At 39.3% G+C, this 24,272-nt stretch overlaps 1 protein-coding gene across 1 annotated transcript; it reads right to left on the bottom strand.

The window, feature by feature from the left end:
• Nucleotides 1–299: 299 nt before the first annotated feature.
• Nucleotides 300–23,275, bottom strand: LOC131476502 (heparan-sulfate 6-O-sulfotransferase 3-B-like). Its single transcript, XM_058654762.1, has 2 exons — nt 22,450–23,275; nt 300–2,129 (listed from the first exon to the last, which is right to left on the bottom strand). Exons 1-2 carry the CDS (start codon nt 22,989–22,991, stop codon nt 1,367–1,369), a joined length of 1,305 nt encoding a protein of 434 aa, XP_058510745.1. The 5' UTR covers nt 22,992–23,275; the 3' UTR covers nt 300–1,366.
• Nucleotides 23,276–24,272: the final 997 nt, after the last annotated feature.

Here is a 24,272-nt window from a genome sequence, read left to right as displayed (position 1 = left end):
ACTGCTTCATCCTCGATAACAGATGTTTTTCTGCTACAGTATATTGCCTTTTACCACTTCACGGCTCAGATCACATTTCAAAACAAATATTAAATCGGTGTCAAATAACAAGCGGTCGGATTTACGATGAACCTTTAAGGTGAATGTGTGATGTGGAATCAAGCATCATTTCCACGTGGTAAATTAATTCATTATAATCTAAATTTACATGAAGTGTAAAAGCTGCAGCAGTGGGTCCAAAGGCTATTTTTATTATTATGTGAATTTTCCTGATTCTTAATGATTCTGTCATCATTCCCTTTCTCTTTAACAACATGTTAGAGCTCATTACAAAAACACCACGTCTGCGGAAATGTGTTGAAATTGCTTTTTCCTTACCTGTGGTGCAAATGGAAATTTAGGTTTCTGTGGTGCAAATGGAAATTTAGGTTTTTGTCACTATTGTCACAGTCAATTGAAGTTTAAATGATCACTTTTGGGCTGAAGAGCCTGTGATCAATATCCCATTTTCTACATGTTCCAGTGTGTCTGTGACGTAAGAGCGCGGAAAACTGGCTCCGACAGCCTGTCTTACAGGGCTACAGCTGTCTTCTCCTCCAGGAAGGAGCCTCCGTTTGAGTCAGCATGTCTGTTTGCGTGTGCGGTTGACGAAGAAGCTCACATGGTGTGTGGTATGACGGCGATTTCAGATCTTTATGGTGAGAGCATGCTGAGAAAAAGGACGCAAGAAAGCAAAGCAAGAACATGTGCCTTTACACCTGCGTAACAGAGAGTCCGTCAGAGACACATTGACATCACTGGATGCTGCATGGTTTTATTGAACACATTTCCTGCGAGAAATTGCCTTGACTGTGTCGGTACACTGCAGCTCAATCAATTCTGCAGACCATTGCCAAGTTTGTGTTTTGATATCCTCATGAAGCCAAACACCACAGAGTAACTACAAGATTTCACTGCTTGACACGGCGCTAAACAAACATGACACTGAAGATCCTTCCAGTTATTTTCCATTTTGAAAATATTCTAAAATACTTCCCCCCCCCCCCCATTGTATTTTTCAATGAAGTTCAAGAAACGTTTACACTGCTTTGAGAACTTTCAAAGCTCTCGCTAATAAATAAATCAACACATTTCACAACTGCAGAGCCAAAATGAACCATAAGAAACAGAAAACACTCAAAAATGTTTATGTTGCCATGACAAATACACCCATCGTAAATATTAAGACACCATTCGGCAGTCAGACTAAGCATTCAGAGGCTATGAGAGCAGGAGGTTTTGGCAGATTGACAGCAGAGGCGAGACATGGGGAGATGGAGGGAGGCGAGTAAAGCAGAATGAGTCAGTCAGTGCGTCCAGGTTCTTCTCACCACCGCACCACCTGGCTGCTGTAGTCCTCTGTAGTGGCTACATTCGCCAGCACCTTCTCCTCCTCCTCCTCCTCCTCATCTTCCTCCTTGCCTCCTCCTCCAAGTCTCCACAGCTCAGACAGATAGGTCCTGTGCAGCTGCTGCCTGTGCTGCCTCTCCTGCCTCCTCCTCAGCCGCTCCTCCTGGTGCTGCTTCTGCCGGCTGTACTGGTAGCGCCGCAGGAAGAGCTCCTTGGCGTACTCATACAGCTCCATGTCGAGGGCGTTCAGCCCCTCTATGCGCCACCGCACCTTCTCGCTGATTCCCACACTGGCCGCACGGGTGCTGTTGATCTGCGTAAAGGCGCGGATGAAGCGCAGGCCAAACGTCCGCTCGAACAGGTACTGCGTCTTGCGCTGGAACTCCGTCAGGCCGTAGAACGCCATGTTGCGCAGGTTGGCCTTGGCGCTGGCGAGCAGCATGTGGCCTCGATCCAGCTCGCTCATTGAGGACATGTTGTAGCAGCCTACCAGGCTGAGGTCGGCCAGCATGCGGACCTGCCGGTTGTTGGCGAGGTTGGAGGGACAGTTCATGAAGTCTGCCAGGGGCACGCCCGTCCAGTCCTCGCCGTTGTAACAGGCGGGCAGCTCGTCCTGAGTGGGCGGGCGGCCGTCGCACATGTGGAGGGCTGTTTTCCAGGTGGCCCCGCGCTGCACGTGCTTCCACTCACTGAGGTAACGAGACACAGGGTCACGCAGCATGGTGATGTAGTAGAAATTCCTGCAGGAGACATAATAAAAAGATTCATTAAGTTATTTTCTTTTTTTTTTGTGCACAATATGGAGTCACTTTAAAATAAAGTGACTCCATAGTGTGCGAGGTGATGGAATAAAGACAGAATATAAGACTAAATGTATTTGCTGGCAATATTTTTATAATAGTAATAAGACATTCCATTGTAATCATTGCTTTATTAAATGTATTACACTCAACATGAAATACATATATTTAAGCTGTTTTAATCAAAATTATCCTCGTCATTATTTGCTAAATTTTCAATTTAATTCTCCGTTTTTCTGCATCATAAATATGTTTTTATTGTGAATCATTTTATATCAAAACAAGCACTTTTACTTTGCAATTGTGTCTAATATCATAATGAATATCTTATATTGCCCACCAAATACTAAATAGTTGTTTTTTCCACCTTTTTTCCTCTATGTCGGCCCCCGCTTGACTAAATTAGCCCCCAGGTCATTTGAGTTTGACACCCCTGCACTAGACCTTTATACCGGTACAGGAGGAGCAAAACAACACATAGGAAATTAAGTCACAGTTGAAAATGCTGCAGGAAAAAAAACTAAACTTGCAAATTTTTCACCCCCAACAAACACAAACCATCAGTCAAATCTTTCAGCGCAGGAATACGATTCTACAAAAACTCATGCGCTCACATCTCAGCTGCAGTGGCTGCTCACGTCAGTGATACTCCTTTATTTCTTCATGCCAAAGCTCACTGTCTGCTGACTGAAGCTTTATCGTCTCATTTCACACTAGTGCATTTTCCAAGGTGAAAAACGACCCTTTCCGACACTCTTATTTTTTCCCCCCCGTTTGGCCTTTTGCGAGACGTCAGCTGCTATGCGAGAAGGTAAATGTTTCGCTAAAGTCCCTGTGGAAATTCTCCAGAACAGCTGCTTAGTCAAATCTCCAGATCATTTCCAAGGAAGTTCATATGAGCGCACAGCCGACTACCAACTTGGATATTTCTCAGCTGTTCACGTCTGTAAACACCGAAGCGTTGGTCCTTGTTTAATTCTAAATAGATTTTTATTCCAATCACAGCCAATAACATTGTCTAGACTTGTTTTTAATAACATTGTACATAAAAATATTACCAATAAATCCCTGTAGGGCAAATATGTTTAAATATTTTAAAACAAGTTTAGGAATAAAAATGTACTGCAAAGGTGCTTACATGAAGTTCTGATACATTTATCAACCATACACAGTATCTTCTGGAAATGTCACATTTTCCCATTCAGATAAAAATATTAGGGGTTCCAGAAACAGCTGTACAAATAGTTTATAATGAATTATATGTCACAATGGTTTGTCATCATTAAAAAGTGCGTCCCTGCATAAAAAATAGCACTTTTTTTAGATAGAACTTGTGTGTGCAGGTAATGAAGGTAGTTTGGGAACAGCACAGTGGAAAAGGATGAGTAAAAGTACACATTACATTTGTCATATCCTGCTGCAGTTCCAGAAGTTTGATCCAGGGGAAAAAAAGGACACAGCACTGGGCGTTGATTGAGTGCAATGAAAGTGTGATTAGTGTTGAATGAAAAACATCATTGAGTGCATCGGTGGAAGTTAGTGTAATGACAGAGAAAGCAATGCAAACCAATCTTGTACAGCATTTAACATCCTGCAGATGGGAAATCATTTTTGTTTTTGCTCCCGCCTTCGTCTGATAATACGTTTATTTGTTTGTTTGTTTGGTTTTTTTCCATCTCCAGCACCTTTCATGTGTCTGGATCGCTCTGATCTGCCACACAGAAACCCTTTCAGCTGACAAACACAGCCCTCCGCTCCTCTCTATTGAGCTCGGTGATGACCGGAATCACGGCGAGGTGACTGAAGGAGTCGGGGGTGGCGGAATTTCAGCCGTTTTCGAAATATGTTTTTCTTCAGAAGGAAAACAACATCAGTAAAAAGGAAATTGAAAAGTTTCATCTTGTGAGCAGAGATCACCATGACCTACAGTTTCACAGAGAAAACTAAATATAAAGCCCTACATAAAAAGCAGAACATTTTGTTTCTTTCACTCCTGCGGCCACGGTTAACTCTCAGTCAACAGCTAAAAGAATTTCAATTCAAGGACATTTTACCGCAGTGCAGAAGCTTCTCTTTTTAACCCTTGATGCGTGAAAGCCCAGTTTTTTTTATACTTGGTGCCTTCGCTTTCTCTGGCTGCTTTTCCTTTCATGAGCTACCTGTTAGTGTGTGGTGAACAGCAGCGTTTACATGACATTTCGTGCGGAGATAGCAGCAGACTGAATTTGGTTTGGGAAGAAGGGTTGGGTGATGTGGCCAAAAAAATAAAATCTCAGATTTTGATCAATACTGATTTTTTTTTTTTTTTTTTCTGTGTATAAAAAGAGGAATCAGCGTCTATACTGTATGAGAAAACTGTCCTCTTTTCACATCGAAGGAACACTAAAAAAAAACGCTCAATCAAATTGTGAAGTGGTCTCTTAACCCAGAATCTCAGACTCTTAAACAGGATGGCTGGTTCCATTTTGAAAGATGCCGCCTGTTCACTACATGTATCAGACTCTCCATCAGGCCGCAGATACAAATTGACAGTCTGCAATTATCAAACTAAGCTATTTTTTTCTTGCTTTGATGGTTTTTATCCTGTATTATATTACAATATATGTATAATACAATATAATATAAAAAAAAGTGTGGTATAGGTGTGTGTGTGTGTGTGGAGGAAGCCCACTCACTTGATCTATGGAAGCACAAGAACCAGTGGAGGTTAAAGACAAATAAAAAACAAATCTTTCCTAACTATTCATTCAAAATACGTGATTAAAATGCTTAATCGTGCAGCCCGACTGGAAAGGTTCAAAAGTTCAATGTGGGGGGCCACCCCGCGTACCTTCAGCTTGAGGCCCCCATAGTTCATTGACTCTGTGGTTTCTGGAATAAATGAAGAAGAAACCACAGACCACCTTTCTATAGCAAACACATGTAAATCAGGTGGAAATGGAATCTTTAGTGAATTTTCATTTTTCAGAGTTAGTCCTCTTGTTCCTGTCTGCTTTGTGCTCTTACCTAGTTAATCTTTTTCACTGACTGCTGTTTCCATGTAAAATATACTCCACAGTACCTGGTCACTGATTGCACATTTCATTTTTTAGCTCAAGGAAAAACACTTGGAATAATTACAAAGACACTGAAAAGCTGTGATGGACGGTTTCAAAACCCCAACAAAGAATTCTTGTCCTCAACTCAAAGACACACAGAGCAGGTTGATTTGTGAGGCCGAATTCTCCACTTTTTCTTATGAAGGAAAATAATTCAAGAGTAATTTTGAGACACTTTTGTTGCTGGGCGACACATATCCAATCCTCCATCTTGTGATATGAGTTAAACACTCCAAAAAAAGCATAATATATTCATATATGCAGTTTTGTTCTGAGATAAATGCTGAATGATGACATTTGTCATTTAAAAAAAAAATACATATATACATATATATATATATATATATATATATATATATATATATATGATAGAATGCTGCAATGTAGACACATATGCTCATTAGTGTCATTCAACAAATATTTAAGTTAAGCTTTTTTGTCACAAAATAAAATGGTATGATTTTCTCCTGTGTAGTCTGACATGCTGGCACACTTTAAATCCCCCCACTCTAAATCTATACACTGTTAAAAGCGTAAATCCTGTTAAACGGGAGCTTTTACACTGAGAGCATCTGCACGACTGCTTTGGGTTCACGGCTCAACTGAGAAATTTGATTAATTGAGGTGGGAGTCGTGTTAGTGAGGAAAGCGAGCACGGGCAAACAGCCTTAAAAGGTCCACAATTGAGCAATTATTGCCAGACGGCAGATATCAATCAGCTGTGATGTATGCTTAAGTGAGTGGCATGATGATATCATGGCAGAGAGGCACACCACCCGGAGATAATGGCCATCCACAGTGGAAGCTAAGTGAATTACTCTGCCATCTTTGCCGGGGTTTTTACAGACAGCACAAGATTGATGGTCACACACAAGTGGCCTCGCAAAAAGCGGCCTTTGTTGTACTTCCTGGAAAACAGCTCTCCCTTTTCCTCCTCTTGTGCCTATCATCTGTCTGTGCCGCTGCACATGAGACAGGCAGATCGATAAGCGTCCATGCAACCCCACCTCACTGCGTCGGGCACTTTCATTGACGAAAGGCAGCAAATGTCAAAGCGCTCCTCTTGCTCATGTCAGGGACAGAGGCGGGGTCAGATCATGAAGGTCAACAATAATTACTCACTGGATGAATTGGTGAGGGTTTTTTTTTTCTATGTGACTGATCTCCTCAGTGCTGTGTGACAGGAGAGTGATGAATGGCCGCAGCCGTCGCCATGCAACTATAGGAGGAAAAACACTTTAAGCTGCATTAAACCAGGATACAGCAAACTTTCCGTTGTGTAACAGTGTTCATGGTTTCAGGGAAACTTCAAATATACAGTTCACAGCTCGTCTTTTTTTTTATGCTTTTCCATAAGGGATAGTACCTGGTACCTGGTGCTGTTTTAGTACCTGAGGTTCCGAGCGAGCTGAGCGTCAACAGACTGACGTGCGTCATGAACTCAAGAATCAAACAATGCCAAGCTGTAGATTATAAAAGACTTAAAAAGCCTGAAAACATACGTTAATCTCCAACATATAGCAAAAAAAACATCTACAATCTCAATATTTTACAGCCGGCAACCAGGAGCCGAATCACAACCCATTCAGCCATATTTTCATAATTAATCTTTTTACAGTAGTGCTAGAACTGTATCATGAAAAAGCAGCCTACTGTATATAGTTTTATTTTTGGTAACACTCTTTGATATTCACCATTAATTAGTTGCTTATTAGCATGCAAATTAGTAACATATTGGCTCTTAATTAGTCATCATTACCTTATTATACAACCAGTAAGCCATTAACTAAGAGTTTTCCCTCAATAACCTCAGAATTATTGCTTATCAGTAGTAAGTAAGGAAGTTGTTGTATATGAATTACGATCTCAATATGCTTTGCTTAGTAGTGTCACAAGAATAGTTATTCTCCCTTAATAACACCTAATGAATATGGTCTGTTCTTACATAACAAAACACAAAACTACAAGTGTTAATAGCGTCCAAATTACTCTAAATTAAGTCTTTGTTCCCCTTACTAAAGTGACATCTTGATCACTACTAATTCACTAGTAGTTGCACACTTATTAACCAACACATGTTCCCTAATCTAAAGTCGCCTCCTTTTCCTATTCTTGTGATACTACCACCTTATAAAGGTAGTAAGAGCCAATGTGTTCTAAAGTGTCACCTTATTTGTTATTTAGGTTTCACTTTTTGTTTTTAAAATGAGTAAGTACAGTATTTGCCAGGTGCAAGATTCAAAAAGATGCCACTTTAAAAGTTTAATTAGGACAGATAAACAACCATCCCTGAATCAAATATAACGGTCTACAAGAAAGTAGCCTGAAGTGCAAAATGTGCGTCATAGTGCTGAGGCTGGATGCAGTTAGTGTGCCAGGTAAAATAAATATAGCCAACAGACTAGACACACATAAACATAACAACATAAATTATAATAATAAATAACCCTCATCAGACACATCACATTGCTTTTGAGCCAGGAGTCTAAGAAAGCTCAAAATTAAAATAAAAAAAATAAACACAATAATAGACTAGAGGTTTGATTGATTCACTTAGAAGAACCAACTCAACCCAATTAACTACTATTAACATACTATTTACTACTAATAATACATGTTATGTTCACTTGCATACCTTTATGTCCCACATTGTCAACAAATTAAAAGCATGTCATCATGTCTCAAGTACAACCTTTCAAAATTGCTGGCAGTGAAACAAATAATACACTTCATATGAACCCAAAAGGATTATGTATGAACTTAATTTACAAAGACAAAAACTAAGCACATTTTCACTACAATTTGAGTTACTTTTAGTTAGTTTTGTAAACACATAATTCAGTTTCAGTAAGTTATCACTTTTTATAAACTCTAGTTTTTGAGTTTGTTGGTTTTTTTCAGTTAAAGAAAATGTTTTTTTCAATTTTCGTTTTCATCATTTCATTAACTATAATAACGTTGATGTCCACAAGGGGCAATAGAGGTTCCACACTGGAGTTTTGCATGCAATCAACATTGTTTCTTTGTGTCTTTGTCGTTTGGATTAAAACCTTTAATCAAATGTGCCTTCATTACAGGTTAAAATTGAAAGCATAAAATGTATGTGAAAGTGCAGTTTACTATGTTTCTTGTACTGTATCTCGTTTGTAGTGTTTGAATTTAAAAACTTAAATGCACTTTCATTTAATAGCCTCTAGTTTGAAACTTGCATAATCTGATTTAATTTGCCGCCGCTTGCGTTGCCACCTGGAGACAAACGAGCAAAGCAAAGCAACAATTCCACAATGCAGTAGCATTTCAGTTGATGCCCCCATTGTTTGCATGTGAGTGCAGCATTTGTAGTTCTCTGTGGCAACAGGCCCAACAGGTCATTTGTGCCAGATGTTAATTTATCCAATTAACATTTTAAGGAACAACATATCCTGCACACTGCTCTTGTTCAGCACCACAATATAATAATTCATATATATATATATATATATATCTAATATATACATATATATATATATATACATATACATGTATTTCAATTTCAGGACTGAAATATAGTACGATTTAGTGGACACAAAATAGACTAAAACCAAAACATCTCAGATGACTAAAATATGACTAAAACTAAACGGTACTTTTATGTTGCAATACTGCATGCCATTATTTCAGACATGCAGTATTGCAACATATTTCTGCTGAACCTTTCCACATGTAATATGGAGAACGCTTAGATATCACAATAAAAGTCTGGTGCTTAAATTAAGACGTTAAAGCCGTTAAGTGTTGCATTCAGGAGCTGAAATATCCATTGCTTTTTTCGCTGTTTTATGGAAGTGATCAAACTCTGCCAACTGCCAGTTGTCTGACTTATTGCCTGGACTGCCTGTTATACAAATCTACAAATTTGAACAAAAATGAGATTCAGTGTTTTATTTAAAGGGTACATTTAAGATACATGCAATCCACAGTTGCTAAATGATGGATTACAGCAGTTTTATTTAATTGGCTGTGGAATGAATGCATATTTTTTTTAAATTGATTTAGTTTAGTTTTGTATGAGTGGGTGAAAACAGGGTCACACCCACTGATGCCGGCAGAGTGTGTAGGGCGTTATCTATTTAAGACCAGCATTGATGTTTTTTGAAATGTTTGAAGGAACTATTGACAAAAATCCTTATGATACTGTGTGAAAGATTTATTCTTCATCTATTATTTATTTCTACCTTCCAAGGCACTTGCATCAAAGAAAGTTAGATGTGTGAACATTTCTTTTAAACAAATCTCCAATTCTAGAATTGGCTTGTTCCGATGGGAGACAGGAAGTTGAAAACACAACACTAGCACAATATTATTTATTCCACGACTGTGCCGCGGCTCTTTGTGTGTGAGCTAGACGTCTTTCGGATCTTCCGGGTTCATGAAGGACAAAGTGGGTTCTCATATAGCTGATCGATCCATCCAAATCTCATGTTCTCTGGCAGATTTGAGCAAATATACACGATCTAAAGTGACCGTCATATAATAGCATGCAAAGTGTGCGTGTGAGATCGTGGAAGGTCGTTCTTGAAGGCAGAGTTAAATCAGCTTGTCCCACTTTGCTACTGATCAATCTGATGCCTTTTTTTTTTCCACACAGCAAACCTGCAAACACTATTGATCAGGCTCTTTCCAACTCTTTTCCTCTCTCTCACACTCTCTAAATCACCATCAAAAAGCTACAGAGGAAACTCACAGCTGACGATCAATATCTGCCTTGTTAATTCACTCACCAGCATCAAGGACATTGTCAGTCTCATGATAAAAAGCCTGATGGAAACTATTTGTGCCGCTGAAGCCGGCCGCACAAAAAAAAAACAAAAGCACCTGGATCGACAACAATCTCATTTATCCAGCGTTATGAAAAATGAAGGCACATCACGTTGCTCTTAGGTGTTTCTGATGCTGAATTGAATATCAGACGGTGTATTTACACTAAAGCTGCAACTAACGATTATTTTCATAATCGATTAATCTGTCGATTATTTTCTCGATTAATCGTTTGGTCCATAAAATATCAGAAAACCATAAAAAATGTTGATCGGTGTTCGTCAAACCTGGAAATGATGATGTTCTCAAATGTCTTGTTTTGTCCACAAACCAAATGATTGACTTTTAAAGATTCATTTGTTATCCAGATCAAAGAAATGAAGAAAATATTCATATTTAAGAAGCTTAAACAATCAGAAATCTTGTTTTAATCATGAAAAAAGCTTGATTTAGTAATTGATTAATAATCGATTCATCGATTAATCGTTTCAGCTCTAATTTACACTTGATTAGAAAAAGAATAATTGTGGTTACAATTAAAACCACACAGTTAAAATGCATATTTTCAGACACAATCTGGCCTGGCCACTCTGTGCCAATCTCAATCTAATACTCAGAAATAATAGAGCATAAGGCATTTGTTGAGCTGATGAGGAGACTCATTTCACACCTCTGGACTCGAGACGCTCAACCTAAGTGTGCATGGAAACAGTCTGAATGAAGATTCACCGCACTTCAGGACTTTCCTATCAGCCGCGAAGCAACCGTTGAAAACAAGCACAGAATTGCACATTGATTTCACACTGAAGTCAGGGTGTTGATAACTGCCACAGTTGGAGCAAATCCATTTCAAAGGTGTTCTTTGTGCCCACAAGGGATCCGTTAACCGCTGCCTCCAAGAGGGAATCACCATCCAATAAGTGCCGAAAACTCTTCCGACAATCACCTCGCTCTCTCTGCTCCAGCTCTTTTGGACAGATTAATTTCTTCTCCCAAAAAATCTAATTGTCTTTGTTGTTGTTGTTGTTGTTTTTGTTGTTTTTTCAAATAAAAATGTTAAAACTAAAGATTAGATTAGACTTTATTGATCAAACCCTGGGGAAATGATTTGTTATCGCCGAAAAAGGGGTCAGAGGTAGACAAGTGACAGACACAAAGAGGAATAGTATACGAGTAATGAAATGAGAACATTAAAGTACTAATACAAGAATAGAAATGTGTTTTTTTTGTCGAACAACTGAACTCTCAGTGAAAATCAGACGTGCATTTATCAAAAGCACGACTTCACATCACATATCTGTCCTCATTCTGGTGAATGATGATAATGTATTGTATATTTATTTATAATTAATTTGGAGTTTTGTTTTTAAACTTGATAAAATTGGTTTAGTTGTGGGTGATAAAAGTTGTGGGGTTGTTTGCACATGGTTTTTGACAGTTTAGCTCATTTAGTCTTAATTATTTAATGCTGTAGAAAATACTAAGTCATTTTTGCAGATTATCACCTGCAGCGCTGTGTTCAGGAGGCATAATTAGTATAATGACATAGGTCACTAGTTCTCAAATGTTTTATACCACCTGGGAAAATGTTGAGCTCTCAAATTAACACCATTATCACCAACGTTAAAATGCAATGGTGTAAATAGGCCGAGCAACATCAGCTACGGGCAGATTTATTCCCAATAAGCTAATTTGCTCTCTCATCATCCTCTTCTTCCTCACATAATACTTCAGACACAGAGAGATTTTCAGCTTAAACAATCTTCACTCTGGCTCAATGGCTCACTGTGGGGGAGTCACAGAGTTATAAAACACGACAGAAGGTCACAAATTAGGAAGAGGAGAGTTGAGATCCACCAGCACGGCAGCTCTGTGTGCTAAAAGCAAAGTTATCAAACAACTGAGCGAAGTCTCATCACATCAGTCTGGAGTCAAGTGGGGTCCATTTTCCCTCGCCGAGTTCTTCCTCTTGTACTAATTTAATCTTTGCTGGTCAATTACAGGCAAAATGATCCCAGTCTCCATCTGCACACAGTGGGTTTCCCTATCCAACAAGCAAGCACATACACACACATTGCATCCAATAGGGCCTCCTCCATCCAAATCATAGCCCACTTCTACATATCAGCATGTAACACGAACAATAAATCATGTACACACGTACATGATTAAAAGTGAGGAGTCCAGTGCCGCACAGTGAACTTCACTGGTCACATATATGAGATGCTATTTTGGGGCGAATAAAGGAAGAGCCCTAGGGAGGCTGGCGTGGAGACGAGGGAAGACGGAGTGTCCAGGCAAGTAAAAGGCGTGAAGACGCGGTTTCACTGATAACTAGGCGACAGACTATACGTGAGAAGCTGTCGTTGACATAATGTTTAAAAATACAATTATGCACAGAGTTCACAGGGGTTCAAAACAAAGTGAGGTATCATTTTTGAATGCAAAATCTTCCCCCGGCAGAAAGGAATCGTCTATCTCTATTTATAACGATTTTGGCTTGCACTTCAATTCGCTGAGTTCCTGGACTTAATTTGTTTTTTCCAAACACACCCACGGCAAAGTGCGAGCGCGAAGGGAGAGATCCATGCAGCACATGCCACAACCTGGCATGTGCAAGCTTTAGTAGCTTTAGCATCTTAGCCCTTAACCTTTGCTTGACATCTTAATCTTCGCAGCTTTGTGAAGTGTCGGCGTTGGTCCTCTCGGTCCGTGTAGATATGGAAAGGATAAATGCGAGCCTGTGCTCTGCAAAGGTCAAATCAACCCACACGACCCATACAAAGCACTGAGGCATTTATTTTATTTTTTAATTTTTTTAAAGCAATCCACAATTTAGCAATATGTGAAGGCTACTTCAAACTGTGATGTGTGTTTTCTTTGAAAGCCCCGTGCTTTCATCTTTCCTATAATTATTACCTGTATAGAATCACAGGAAATAAGATTTTATTTTCAATCTGGCTGTAGAATATAATAATAATAATATATTCTTTGTCAATAACAACCTGGAGTTGAATTAGATTTTTCTTTTTCTAGTTCTCATACAATTACACTTCCTAAAAATAAAATAGAACCCACAAAGCACATAATGATGTGTCTATAACACAGTCTTACTCCTGTTTCACCAAAAACTGACACATATACTGTTTTGCGTGGGGTAAAAAAAAACTTGACTCTTCACTACAGTCGACAGGTTTTGGTTTAAATCTGGACTTCTTGGATTAATCGCACCCTTCCTCCACTGTTGTATAATGAAACCTGTCTTCCACTGCCCCTAATCCCTCTAAGGACTGTGGAGATTACAAAGATGCTCTGAAAATCTCCCATTTCTCGCAAGAATACGAGACGATGACTCACTGTCATGAGAGGAGGGCAGTGATTTAACAGGAACAACGCTGTTTAAATACATTAATTTCTTAGACCTTCCTGAACCGTTTGTCCAAAAGGTGACAAATGTGTTTTTAGATTTTCTAGAACTGCGATGGAACCTGCTGAGGCTCAGTAATCAAATTGCTACTCGTTTTATTAAGTGTTTTCCTCAGAAGGATCAGATAATTAAAAGAAAATCTTGTTTTTCTCTAAAGAATGTGTGAAATTGTCTTTGGGACCATGTCATAATATCATATTTATCATTATTCCTTATATTATCTCCTCACAAACTGAAAGTGTATGTGCATTAACCACCTTGTTATATCATTAAAAGAATATTTGATCATTTCCCCTCCCACAAAATCTCACCAGCTGCATAAGTGTTAAGAAAAGGAGTAAAAATAAAAAAAGAGCAACATCCTCCAGTGCCGACAGAACTGTGCATTCATAATAACTATCAGTTCATTATCAGACTCACACTGTCTGTCTGTGGTTTAAAATTAAATATACCGCATGCATCTGTGACAATACTTGTATTTCAGTTGTTTGGAGCTTTAAATGATGATTACTCCCAGTTTTAGTGACGAGTTTGGTGCTTGTTCTACTTCCTGTAGGTCCAGTCCAACTTTGTGCGTTTGTCTCTTTAGATTCATTTAGTTGTGTTTTTTTTCTGTTTTATTATTTTTACTTTTTCCAGCACGTCAAGTGAAACAAAAAAGACTTAATTGATAGATCCTGGTGAAGATGTCTGTTGGCTCGGTGGCTAAAGTCTATTTGAACACCCTGTGTTCACTGCACACGCCTGTACCAGTAATCCAGGAAGCCACCTTACTCTTTTCTCGTGTGTCTGTATTTGGGTCATGCACATTCAGTGTTACATTTAGGGCTGCATGCACAATACGAGGCCAAAGCAAGCAGACAATGAACCCATTTACTGTTGAAAATCTGTACAGTGGTGGCTATTGATGAGGAGTACAGATTTAGAGGAGGAATTTGACTCCGAACTTTACTTTACGGAACAAATTTAGTCGGATTACAAAGCGGCATACAGAAGTTTTAGGTTTTAAAGCAAAACTGATGAAAAGCTCATTTATAAAGGTCAAAATAATCCATTCTCAAACCGTGGTATGTGTGCCTCTAGTAGTACTTGGAGGAAAATCAGAATGGTAAGTGGTGTTTATATAGATAGCACTTTTCTAGTCTTGACGACCACTTAAACCTGCTATACACTACAGTGTTTTAGCATTCAGCCATTCATCCATTCATTCACTCACACTTTCATTGACAAAATAGTAATAATAAATTAAACAATAATGATTAGAGTCACCTTATCTCTCGTGCCATCTTAATGTAATTTCACTATACCAGTTGTCTGAAGTATATATGAGGAAGAGGAGGATGATGAGAGAGCAAATTATCTTATTGTGAAAAGTCTGTAGCTGTTTTTTGCTCGGCCTGTATTTTAACGTTGGCGACAGCTGAGTTACTTCGAGACCTTTTCTCAGGTGGTGTAAAAAGGTTTGCGAACCACTTTGTTAGACCGTTCATGTGCTTTATGAAATTTTATATGAATTACCGTATGCCACATCACGCAAAAGATGGAATGAAGACATGTTGTACCTTGAGCATCAAGTGTAGCACGAATACGTCGAACGTCGACGCCTCATCAGCAGAAAATGCAGCTCCACCGCCTTACAGCTACCAGTAAATCCGCGTTACAGCGAACTATTCACACAAATCTAAAAGTAAATGCCACCTGAGGAGTTTTCTCTGTTTTATCAGCCCACAGTATGTCAGAAAATAAGGCTGCAGCACAGGATCTCCCAAAGGAGCCGTACATTCACTCTTTGCTAAAAATAAAACCCCGGTGTCAGGTACTGTACATACACGGTTCCACCCACCAGGAGTGACGAATCAAAGCAAGAGTCAAATGCAAACCGTCTCCTAAAGCATTACAATTCACTAACTTTACATTTTATCTTATCCTCCTCTTGTTGTGTTAGTTTATGGTCAACCTTTGGAGAACCTCTGTGAATCAGCCGTCCATAACAACAACAGACCGGCCGACAACATAACCATGTTTTAAATCCTGAATATAATCTGCTACCATCAAACCACAGATACAGGATCCTGTGGTTCAGTCTGTTACTATTATTCAATCGTCCAAAAACCTAAATTAAAATATTAAATACAAGTTTAAATACACAGTGAAAAGTATTATGTGTTTAATTTAATGTATGTCATTGTTATCCTTATGTACTTGTGATATGTTTGATTGGTTTTTATCTTTGTTTATATATAGTTTTATTGTATGATTTGTTTATTTGTGTTGTTTTTATATTTTCTACAGTATTTTATTTATTTGATTTGTTTTAATTACCTCTGATGTACAGTTCTGTACTTTTTTCAGCTGTTGTGCTTTATAAATAAAGTTGGATTATATATGGTATATTTGTATATATATATATATATATATATATATATACAAATGGTGATTAAAAAAAAAACAATGCAAGAAATCTGCTAACATTTAACAAACACACCAGAACAAGGACTACAAAAATGGCCTGGGTGTATTAAATTAAGCAAGGTTGTACATTTACTGCATATACTAGGCATTTCATTGCAATTAGTAAGAGTGCGTTATTTACAGTCTCATTTTAAGGCATCACAGATCCAGAGGGGGCAGTTCCTTTGATTTCTGGCCACCAAGGGTAACGTTTTTTTGAAAATCAGCAGGGTTGCCACGTTGAGTTTTAATAACAATATGAAGATGTCAGCAGCTTGAAAAACGTTGGCGTGTAAAGCTTAGAGCCTGACGTTACAGATACAAAGCAACCTGCGTCAGACTGAACACACTTTCTTAATAATATGGAATCTCTGCATAGGATTTTAAACTCACTCCCTGTTTCTAGCAATGTCAAAAACCTACCGAGAGGAAACAGCTACAGATCCCAAATATCTCAGAAGGACTGTTTTTTAATGAATATCTTTTTTTAATCAAAATTTTGAATCAAATTACAATCACCCTCCCGCATATTTTGCCATATTTACAACCCTATTATGCAATTACCATCATAACAGAGCATAATTGTTGAATTAATAGCTAGAACCACCTCAGCTGTGTCCAGAATGGACTGCTCTAATTGGACCCGGGCTGTAACACGTTTCAGCCGGCCTGCATCTTTTGCTCTAATCTGAAATAATGAGGGCAGTAACAACGTTACACCCTCTGACTGCACAGTGTGAAGCCAGCATTCAAGGGCGAACAGCACGCATCAGCAATTGAAGCAGGTTTGACGGCTGGCCTTAAAGCAATTTTGTAGCCCGCTGCGATGTGAATGCTGTAACCCCATGCCGCGAAAAAGCCCTGCAGGAGCCACTGACCAGTGGCGTGCCAATCAAAAACTACACGAACTGGACACATATTACTCAGTGTTTGAAGGGAAAGTGTCAGGCATAAGGACGGCTGGCTAAATACAAGATAATGCAGCTGTATTCAGACTAACTTGATTTCATCTTTTATGTGCTGGAGTTTCTTTGGGGCCAAGTCAGGTCTGCATTTTCACATGTCCTTTTATACTTTAACAAGGGTCCACACTCCATCTCACCTTCCAGTGATTTCTCACCAGGAAATCATTTGTGCCTCCTTGTCTTCTTTGACCACCGAGGTACCAGCAGACATAACCTCAAGCAAGTTTCCATGGTTACCGTCTCCTCCATTGTCTCTTCTGACCAGAAGAAGAGCACTCCACCAACCGGACGAGAAAGGCTTGGGCTGTGGGAAGCATGTGCAGTGTCTAACTGGAGGTTTGTCTGCAAAGTATGATAATTAAGTTGTGGCCAAGTGGAAAGGGGACTTGTCTTGTAACCGTAGGGTTGCCTGTTTGAGTCCCCACCAGGTCAACAAGAGGGCTGATTACTCCTGAGCAAACCCCCACTGCTCCTAATTTTAGGAAGGTTTCTAATAGAGGATGGGATAAATGCAGATAAGGAATGTCCCCCTGCAGGACTGATAAAGGACAAGCAAAATAAACCAGTTATAGAGTTTGAGAGCTGAGATAAGTCTCTGCAAACTACGTCACATCCTGCTGGATGTAGCCTTAAGGTAAGTGTGGGGGCGTCACAAACTCCCATGGTGTCTTTATCCGTGACTCTCAGTGCTCCCTTTGCTATATGTAACTCTAGGAAGACGAGTCATCCTTCAGTACCACCATGCAATGACTAAGTTGGATTATCTTTGGCAGTGAACCTAAGATCCACTCTTCTGAATGCGACATGAAGTACGTGAAATGGGTTTGGGACATTAGAAGATAATGTCCCACCTTCAGGAACAGATAAAAAGCAATGAGGATTATAAATGTATGTGTTTGTGTGTGTGTGTGTCGCAAATACACTATACACTATATCAGGGGTGTCAAAAGTAAGGCCTGCGGGCCAGAAGCGGCGAACAAGAGGGTTCAAATACTATATTTTTCAGTTGTAAATGGTAAACTTAGGCATAATATAGACATTTCAGGTTGTTTATAGTACAATTTGTGAAAAGATACTTCGTGGAATGTAAAACAAAGGGGAAAATATGCATTTCTTGTTGTTTATAGGTTATTATGCTATTATTTTACTGGTCCGGCCAACTTGAGATGAAATTGTGCTGCATATAGTGGGATCAAGGCTGAAATCCAAACAAATGTACCAAAGCAGGGCGATTGAGTATTAAATTTAAGTATAACATGGCTGTGTGTCACAGCTCCATTGTGGTGGAGCTGCACTGCCTGAAGAGTCTTTCAGGTCAGCTAAACAAGCAACATGAAACCCTGTGGCAACTCATCGAGAGCAGAATAAACGGCAAAGTCTTCGTTCGGCAGCTTGAACTTGATGCAACTCCTGGTCGATAAGTGCAGTGGGAAGTTTTTAGTTTTAGTTTATGGGCTGAAAATCAAACAGGACTTTTCCTTAGGAAGTGAAAACTTCATGGGGCAGATTTTCTTGCTGGGTGAACGAGTTATGACTCACAGGTAGAATGACTCATTCAGGCATTTGACTCCAATTTCATACCATCCTCTATTGTATACAGTATATATATTATATAGACACTTCACAGTTTTTTTGTAAATTAATAACAATTTATAAAGTTTGGTAAAGTGAGATACTGACACATAATCACAACCCAATAAACTTTCCACCAGCTATAGTCTATGACGTTTTAACAATATGTTTGCCACTTCATCTCACCTCTTAACAGCCTGTCCTAAAGTTTGTTAACTGCTCCCACTCCTGAACCAAACTCCATAGAGAAAATCAGTGTTTTTAGCTCACAGGGACACAAGAGATGCTGGTTTACTGCTGGGTGGATGGATATCTTAGAATAAAGAATAGGAAGAGTTTATTTGCTGATTCTTTTGTGGCTAAAATCAGTTTGTAGTGTTTTCCCCCTCATAGAGTGAGCCCCTGTGTTTAAGGCTGTGTTGTCAGTACCAAATTCAACAAAACAATAACCAGACAAATCAGAATGATCACTTCTATGAGGGTTTGGATGAAATAATAATGAGAGCAGAAACATATACGTCCTTGAGCAAGACCCAGAAACCATAATAGCTGCTCAGGAGCAGAGAGAACCCTGAACTTCCTCTGGCAGAAAGAAGGTTTCACTGCACAGATCAATGAAGTATCACATTATCAGCGAGCACTTTTCAAGATTGTTCTGTGCAGCACCATATTATATCAGAATCGTCTGGTGCTGTGGTCAGCCACAGACAAATCCCTCTCAGTAAACACCTCCAGGAGTTCATACAGCTCTCATTAGCTCTGAGATTGAAAACATGACTCTCCTATAGTAGGAAATTCAATGCATAGCCCACATTGGTTGCACACAAGTTTTGGAAATGAAGACCGCTCATGTCTGTAGTCAGCCTTGAAGACAGCAAGTTCGCAGCGTTAATGAGTGCTTTCTTTGCACTCACTATTGTACTGAGTTGACAAGTGTTGACTGGAGCGTTGTTGATGCACTCACCATGCTGACATGCCTCTGAGGCACCTTTTCAAAACTATTTAGGAGCGTTAAATTAAGTCTGAGAGCTGTTAATGGACTGGAAGGATTCTTGAAGGCACTCAGTCCACGTCAACCCCCTTTAACACTCTAGGTAACATATGGAGATTTGTTCTTTGGACCAACTGCAAAGCAAATTGGCTTCAACACTCGGGCTGCACACCTCAGACCAACCCTGCCCTTCTTAAGTGATTTACTCCCTTAAGCTCAGCTCCGCTGGTTCTGTAATTACAGGAAACCGAAATGCCATGTGGTGTGCATGTTAACACCACAGCTTTAACAGCTCTACACACTGTGCTACATGCCATTCAGAACACACACACACACACACGCGCAAGTGTCCTCATAATGATACTGTTCATGAGTATTTATTGAGCAGTATGTGAGATATCTGTGAACAATGTCCAAGGTTGTTTCTCTTTGTCCAAACATTTCAAAAACCTGAAGATATCTGATTCATAACGAAGTATAACTGAAGGGATAAAGCAAAGGTTTCACACTTTTTCTCTCCATTTATTTCTGAAAATGTCACCCATTCATTCTGCAGGTTATTTTGCTAAATGTTTTTTTTTTTTTTTTGCATGTTCATCGAGCTTATCCTTTGTTTATTTGTCACTTTCACCTTCATCATTAGACTGAGACAGTGAATGGATTAATGTTTGATTCACTGCATTCACTTGTAAATGCATTCTTTTATCTGCTTTGTGAGAATGTGGGTGTGGGTCTTATGACTAAAATACCAGTTTAGGTGAGGTGTTCTGGACACGTCCCACCGGGAGGAGGCCCAGAGACTATTGGTGTGATTCCACCGCCTCGCCTCGCCTTGCCTCGCCTTGGCACGGCACGGTTAAGTTGCGTTTCCACTATAGTGCCTGGTACTAGGTCCTTTTTTTAGTACCTGCTCTGGCGAGGTTCCAAGCGAGCTGCGTTACTATGCGTGACATTGCCAGACTGCCGGCCACTGATTGGTCAGAGTACTGTCACAGGAAGACACAAGAATCAAGCCGAACAGTGCCGAACTGTGGATCAGTTAAAAATACTTAACAATCCTAAAAACATGGGTTAATCCCCAACAATTACCAGGGAAATAGTCTAAAATCTCAATATTTAACAGAGGAGTCTGGTGTATTTGGCGACAGCACTGCTGACCGTGACCGGCGAGTGGCATCACAAACCCTGCCACTGTATTTCAGTCCAGAAAGCTGTGCTGCAGTCATGGAGGAAGTACTGAACAAATATTTTAATTAACTGATTCTTCTGATTCAGTTACAGTGATGACTCCATCCATGTTGAGTAGGTACTATTTTTGTAGTGGAAAACCAACCTAAACCGTGCCGAGGCGAGGCGAGGCAAGCTGGGACCATAGGTGGAAAAGGGGCTTATGTCTCTCGCCTGGCCTGGGAACGCCTCAGGATTCCCCTGGAAGAGCTGGATGGAGTGACCCGACCTCGGATAAGCGATGGATGGACGGACACATTTTCTTTTTGTTGTATGTTTGTTTCAATTTGAGGAAAGTGAAACATGACTCTTGGACTTATTATCTTCAGCATGTCAATTGGTATTTTGTATTTAAAATCCAAAATCAGCAGTAGTGGTGGTTTTGTTTCAGTTTAAAATTTAGTGACTTTTTCCAGTTTGTCCCACTGTAACATTTTCATCTGGTTTTTATTCGTTGAGGAAAGTGTCGAGTAGATTTCATCATCGTTTCTACTTTATTTTTGTTTAACGTCTCATTTACGTCACATCATTGTTTTCTTTAGCGTATTAAACACTGGTTATAATGCCTTTCATGAATTATGATTGCTTGATTACATAAATATTCTATTCTCAGTCCAGCGTGTAACATTTTTCGCTATAAAATAAAAATAGCAAAAAGCATTTTTGAAGCAGAAGCTTATTATGCAAACAAAGTAGAACAACATCCTTTATGGTGTGTGAAGGCCACTGTAGTTCACTGACACGAGCAGAGCACAATCTGCAGCTTCACCATTAGATGTCACTAATTCTCACTCACAGGACCTTTAATCCATCCATCCATATTCAATGTGTATGTACTTGTAAATGAATTTGTTAAATAAAACAAAATATTTAATTGGTATATACGCTAAAGTACAGTTAGGAAAGGGATCATTAGGAAAATAAGTCAAATTAAAAAAAGGGATTTAACAATAAACTAGATAAAAACTTAATTTTATCACAACGAAGAGAGATTAATGTATGGAGCAACAAACAAGTAGAACAATAAATATGTGTAAATAGATGTTTTAAAACAACAGTTTAGATAGATGATAACATGGTACAATGTGTTTTTCCTTTTTTTCTTTGTCTGTTTTGCAGCTGTTTCTTTTTCCCTCATGTTCGAAATAAAGAACTTCATCCTATGCCAAATCTTGTTTCATATTTCCCTTGTTTGATATTTACTGATATTTATTGATATATACTACTCAGATGTTTAATAATTAACACTCAGCAAGGTTCGACAAAATAACTGTGGGAAAAAAAACACTGCAGTCTCTCAAAAAATACCACTCACATGTAAGTGGGAATTGTACCCATAGGCAAAATAAGAAATTATATAATTTAAAGGGGATAAAAATGTATATTCAAAAGGGCATAAGTGCACGTCCTTGTCCTCATCCAACTGAACATTGAAAGGTTATTATTTTGTTTATTTTGAAAGGATTTGCTGTCATTTGTGCTAACATATTATTGTTATGTGTTATCATGTTGAATTAAAATGAAATTAAAAAAAACATTTTTGTGTTTATCAGTGGCTATCAGGGGCCCCTCTCAGTTTGGGTCTTTAGGCAATTTAGTAACGCCCCTGGATGAAGTAAATAAGTGAATGAGTGAGCAAGTGAGCACATTAATGATTAAGTAACTGGAACAGACACAATGACTGACTTGTCTAAGTTCATGCATTCATGGAGAGTTTGGGGTCACACCTCACCTCTTGATCTTACTCTTCTTGTCCCTCTTGTTCATCACCACCGGCACGCAGCTCGTCAGCTCGGTCCAGTCCGCGTGCAGCCCGCAGCTCCAGCCCGTGGAGAACCGGGAGAAGAGCCACGACTCGGCTTTGCCCGGCCGGTGACAGGTGCACTTCCTCTGGCCGGGCATGCAGTCGCACGGCTGCTCCAGCTGGATGTTCTTCACCAGGTGGCGCCCAAAGGTGGTGCCGCCGGTCTTCTGGATGTGCAGGAACACCATCACATCATCTCCGCGGATGTTGAAGTCGGCGTGTCGGTCCAGCTCCCGATCCGTGAAGTTAAACCTGGCCGTGATCTTGGACTGGAGCTCCTCCTCGTCCGCGTCCGGCTCCGTGTAAACTAAGTGGAACCCTGAGCCGGAGTATCGCTCGACAAGCCCCGGCTCCTCACTGCTGAAGAAGCAGGTGTTGCTGTCTGCAGGGCACACATATTGGTAGCCGATCATTAAGAAGAGCACCGCTGCGATGGGGATGAAGATGAGTCTGTTGAACTTCTCCTCCATGGTGGAAAACTGTCAATCACGCAAACACTAACGTGATGTCCGAGTCTAGTTCCTCTCCTCCTGGTCTCATCCTGCGCGTTTTAACTCCAGCTCTGAACAACACGTCCACTTTCTAAACTTGAAGCTGTCACTAAAAACATTCCCTGCGACACCTTTAATTCTTATCGCTAAGTCTCAGGATTCTCCTGCAGAAACATCTCCTCCTCCTCTTCCTGAGGCGCATCTCCTCCTTCCCTCCAGGACTCACTCACTCTCTAGTGTCCGATCAACTGCTGCTGATCATTGGTATCTGAGCCTGGAGCGGTCGCTACATGCAGGACAGAACCAATAGCGTCATTTCCTGTCCGCACTTTCAAAACAAAATTATACTGAAGTCAAGTCAATTCAGAAAGAAAGAGCTGTGTATTCTCCATGATAATAATAGCTTATAATAACATCAATAATTGTTTTATATGGAGCTCTTTTTTAAAATCAAAGTGCTTTACAACATCAACAATTAATAGTGATTTAATTTCTATTTGTTCCAATCAAGAAATGCACAAATCCATTCAATTTCATAAAGCAAAATCAAATATCCCCCATATATTCTTGTAACATAAGTATATAAGTATAAGTATAAACATAGATGTTATTTAAGCAGCAATAGTAATAAATTATAAAGGAAGAGGAATCACAGTATATTTCATTTTTTGTTTCTTTAGTTTTTCTTTCTTTCTCTGCACATATTTATTTATTGAAATACATTTAAACCAATCAAGGTTTAACATTAACAGATACACTCATTATTGGTCTTTGTATATTTAAATTGTTTATCTCAACTAAAAGCAAACTCTATTTTTCTGTAGAGTAACGATTAAATGGGGATTTATTACAATACTTAAAATAGTAAATAGTTTGCATCAAAAACAGTCATCATTTCAAAATGCATGCGTGAATATTTAGAATGTCCTGCTAATGTCAAGTTTAAAATGTAAACTTCAGAGTTAAGTCTGGCTTGTGTGCACCAGGCCTGCAGATCACAATTACTGTTATACAGCAGAACCAGATTATAAACTGTATCATTTTATTGACTATGCACTAAAACAATATTGTAATACTTCTACAATATACAAGGTTTCATAAGCTAATGCAACTACATCACATCGAGCACTTCAAGCAGTGAGTGTTTTACTGTTATGAAAGTAAAAGCTGGAATGATCAATTTTTTGTTTGCTTTTATTTTGTTGAGTCAACAGCCTCATGTCGGGTTTAATTCTGGGGAACTTGATTCTGCATCTGTGC

Source organism: Solea solea, chromosome 2 (genome assembly GCF_958295425.1).
Source record: "Solea solea chromosome 2, fSolSol10.1, whole genome shotgun sequence".
NCBI lineage: Eukaryota > Metazoa > Chordata > Actinopteri > Pleuronectiformes > Soleidae > Solea > Solea solea.
Note: the sequence above shows the minus strand (reverse complement) of the source record. Positions and strands in the feature narration are given on the sequence as shown.

Coding starts and splice junctions, on each gene's coding strand:
- LOC131476502 (XM_058654762.1), bottom strand. CDS start 22,991: ATGGAGGAGAAGTTCAACAGACTCATCTTCATCCCCATCGCAGCGGTG. Junction 2,130..22,449: donor AAGAAGAGTAAGATCAAGAG/GTGAGGTGTGAC, acceptor TGTCTCCTGCAG/GAATTTCTACTACATCACCA.